The sequence below is a fragment of the Austrofundulus limnaeus genome, unplaced genomic scaffold (assembly GCF_001266775.1).
Source record: "Austrofundulus limnaeus strain Quisiro unplaced genomic scaffold, Austrofundulus_limnaeus-1.0 Scaffold452, whole genome shotgun sequence".
Classification (NCBI taxonomy): Eukaryota; Metazoa; Chordata; class Actinopteri; order Cyprinodontiformes; family Rivulidae; genus Austrofundulus; species Austrofundulus limnaeus.
Genome location: NW_013952854.1, coordinates 424,908 through 429,143, shown reverse-complemented (window position 1 = coordinate 429,143; position 4,236 = coordinate 424,908). Strand labels below are relative to the sequence as shown.

General features: G+C 37.6%; 1 protein-coding gene across 1 annotated transcript in view; it reads right to left on the bottom strand.

Annotated features, from left to right (window-relative positions):
• Positions 1 to 4,236, bottom strand: part of slc7a9 (solute carrier family 7 member 9) — a gene marked incomplete in the record, with an annotated part of 30,834 nt that overhangs the window by 14,274 nt on the left and 12,324 nt on the right. The window contains 2 exon segments of the mRNA XM_014025038.1: positions 922 to 1,044; positions 2,239 to 2,618. Of these exon segments, the coding sequence (XP_013880492.1) occupies positions 922 to 1,035 (114 nt within the window).

The window sequence follows — 4,236 nt, the reverse complement described above, 5'->3', positions numbered from 1 at the left end:
CACACACACACACACACACACACACACACACACACACACACACACACACACACACACACACATGAAATATGTTAATGGACTCTGACCTGCACATCTGATTTCTTGACTTGCTGTGGTAATTTGATTTTACGTCAAAAAGATTTTTTGATTTTTTACCTGGATTACTGAGATGCATCAGGACATTGATTTTAAGTCATTTGATACTGTATTTCACTCAGCCACTATTTTATGTCCTCACATTTCTGTTTTTTTAAATAAAAAACTATCTGTACTGAACATGTTTGTACTTTAATTGTTTGCAGACCAGCAAGAAAGCCAACTTGACCTGCTGTATTCAGAGTTTCAAATCAAATGGACCCTCCTTTTTTGTCTTTCTGCAGGTATACAGAATAAAAAAAAAACACTGAGCAGAAAAAATGGAGGGATGTTTAATAATTGTATTTTTTAACTGAACAAAAGGTCTCTTTTTTGTCAGTCCAAAATGTTAGATAAGACTAGTCTTCCAGTCCTAGTTTTTTTAAAGCATGTCATCTCTTTTACAAAGGAATTCCTAAAGTAAGTCCATTTTGGGCTGTTTGTTTGTTCAGGCTGAGTTTGTTCACACAGATGATAACGTGATTTCAGCGTTACCATTCTGCATTCTGGTTAATGATTCATTAATAATAGCCATATTATTTACTGAAACCACATCAGTCCCCTTAAATATATTTAAGGGCTCAGGAAGCTTAGAGGACCTCGACAGCACCTCCGAGTGGATGATTGCACAGTAAATTTGCAGAGACATTTGTGGCGGCAGTGCCTGGTACCAAGCCTTAACCCCTTTACTTCAAAAGGTACAGATGATGGAAATCTGTGGTGTGAACACCTAACGATGCTCTTTCTCAGAGACCCTCTTTATGCAGCCGGCTACTAGACACTTACATCTTTATGAAGCACTGTGGCCTTCTCTGTTTGTTTGTTGTTGGTGTGGTCACTGTGGTCAGTGTGGTCAGCGCGGCCATTCCGCGACTCCTTCCTGATGCCGTCCGCTGCCATTTCAGTCGACTGCAGATCGGAGGAAAACAACGATTGTACCAGGTCATTTTTAGAGTTTTCATCCTCTTTGTTAACGTTATCAAAGCTTATCACACAGGTCACAAGTTAATCTTTACAGGGACCGTTGTTTCCTGCTACCAGCAAAAAAATAATAACTAAAATAAAATAAAAAGAAAGAAATAAAGAAAAAGAAAAATTTGCTCAGATTAAAGAATCACAAAAAATAACAAGACTAATTCAAATCCACACCCCCAAAATAACTCATTGTTTACATTGCTGTCCCTGGAATGGGGCTGATTCCACTATTGTAAAAAACACAGATATTAGTTTATCTTTAGAGTACTTGAGACATAAAATCTCAGCCTCAGTTAAAATGCTCTCAAAACACCACGGCTCTGATTTAAGGTGGAAACCTCACAGTAAACGGACAGATTATAGAAAGTCAAAAGTCACAGTTTGTCTAGAGATTTATCATAACTTTCAATATATTTTTATTAACATTTCTACATTAGACTGACATTTTGTGATGATAATAAACACATCTCATGAAGTTCATTCACCCTGGTGTCTCAGGGTTAAAATGCAAACTGATGATTTAGGCAAATTTAAGTAAGACAATTAATTTGTAAAACACATTTCACACCAGAAAGCAACTCATGGTGCTTTAAAGATTAAAAACAAGTTAACATGAACGAGGCAAAACTACTTATGTACACAGTTACACACAAACAAACACAAGCCAAATGAAAACATAAAAATGTTTAAAAGCTGTCATCAAAGGCAGGACAATTTTTTAGGAGCAGTTAGTTAAAATAGCAAATCAGAATGTCTTAATATCAGACTGAAATCGGAGGTCTTTAGATGCAGGATTGTAGTAAATGTCAAATTATTCCACTCAGAATTATTCTGCTTGATATGTTATAGATTTCTACAATAAAATACTACACATGCATTGAAATTGTACATATTATTCTATCATGCAGTTTAAAACTAAAGACGTTGTTATTATTCAGAGAGAGACACAATCCAAACAGGAGGAGAGTTATGCAATCAGGAGAGTTTGGGAAACACATGGCTATCCCTTCACTCACCAGAGTAATGTTTAACTTCCCTTTGAGTTAATGTATGAGCAAATAAGCATTCAACAAGTAAAAATGTTAGAGATCTGAGACCTTGCCAAAATAAAACCATTTAAAAACTTACGTAGATGTTGATGGAAACTCTACAAACTTTCAGTGAATTGTCACAAAATCCAGACCCGGTGATGCGTTTGCACAGGTGATGCCACGAGAAAGTAAAACAGAGACTGGCAGGAAAGTCCGATCCAACTGAAAACCTGGGACTCCATCAGCCTGAACACACTCCCTTGATGGGATGTTCCCGGATCGGATTGGTCGTCCTGGACAGCGCTGGATGGAGGGCTTACCTTATTCCAGGCTTCCTGCACAATGCCCTTTTTGATGAAGATATACGACACCACTGATGTTGTGTGCTTGTACATTTGTGCGTGCGTGTGTGTTTCACATCACTTTTCTCTTCCTCTCCTCTTTTTACCCCCTCCTGATCTTTTTAGAAGTCTGTGCCTGCAAGAGAATTTGACACTTTAATGCAACAATTATATCTCCTTTTTCCCCTCCATAACAGAATAGGCAACCTCTCTTCAGCATCAGGTGCCTCAAAAGGACCATCATCTGCTTCAGTCAAACCCTCTCCTCACCAAATGACATGAAAGAAGAAGAAAAAAGACATATAAAGACATTTCTGCAACCAGTTAAATTTTCTGACCAGTTATTTTTAGTGGCTGAAACAACTGAGGCCTTTCATGTTCTTTTATCCCCGCCTTTCTTTTATAAAGCTCCTTGAATGTGAGCAGCAGCTACATATGCGGTTGTAATCTGCTCGCACAAGAACACTTTGACATCTGAACTCAGTAACCCCGAGAAGAACAAGAACAACATGACCAAGTTTCAGACACATTCAGAGGGGGTGGGCTTAAGAGCTGACTGATTTCATTCACAGCCGTCTTGGTAAGCCAGTTTAAGAAGAATTTATTCAGTAGGAACTCGCTATATTTATTCACTGTTTCAGTTCAGGCAGACAACTAAGGATTTGGACATTCAAGCACACCCACAGCCTTTCAATGATTCAGTGAAAATCTGTTTTTATATGTTTAAATCCTACATGCCATATAGACAAATAATTTTTTTACAAGTCTAAATAAAAAAATTGGAGATGTTCTTCAGCTGCAGCCAGGTGGCGCTGTGGAGCACTGGTCATGGAACAACCCCTGACATTATCCAAACCAGTATTTTTGCAATGCATTGTGGTTTGCATTTATTCATAACAGCTTCTGGTTTCTTAAAACCGACTTAATTTAAACAGTGTTCATGTGTGCATGTATGTTTCAGCTGGGCTTTGCAGTCATTTTGACATCAGGCAACATTTGTTGTTTGCCATTTGTCCAATTTCACACAGACATTAGTAACAGTAAAAAGGTTAATGAGAACCGGTGCAGGTTATTTCCAAAAACTGCATGAAATTGATTTTCATCCATTTTCGTTGTACAGAACTGTATATATGATATCCTATTCATGAGAGCTGCTATATTATATTTTAGAGCCAGTGTCTGCAAACAAAAGATGTGGAGCTTAAAGTTCCACCTACACACAGTCGTGTTGTCACATCACCTTTTTAGTATCAAATGAGAAATTATCCACTAAACGTATTAGAAAAATATGTACTTCAACTCACAGCAAATTAAAAAAAGCAAAAACAATAAAGAAATTTGGTTTGGCTGATCATTGCATATCATCATTATAAATGAGAATTGGTTCTCAACTAATTTACCTGTTAAAATAAAGGTTTAAAGGTTAATTTCCCCCTTTAGCAGAGCCACATTTATTAAGAAAACACATGGGTTTAGCAGCAGAGCTGAATATTATTCTGTTATTGGCTCTCTTTTGGTGCTGTTTATTTGGTTGGGTGCTTGAAGTATAAAGAAACCAGTTTGACAATTTAATCACTTAACAAGCTGGAGCTTTGGTGGAAGAACCATATACAGCCAAAACAGCCTGACACCCATGGGTGCCACTAGGTTTTAAAGACAAAGGGGCTTAGCCCCCAGGAGATGCACGGAATTTTTGTATATTATATACTTGTGTGTGTGTGTGTGTGTGTGTGTGTGTGTGTGTGTGTGTGTGT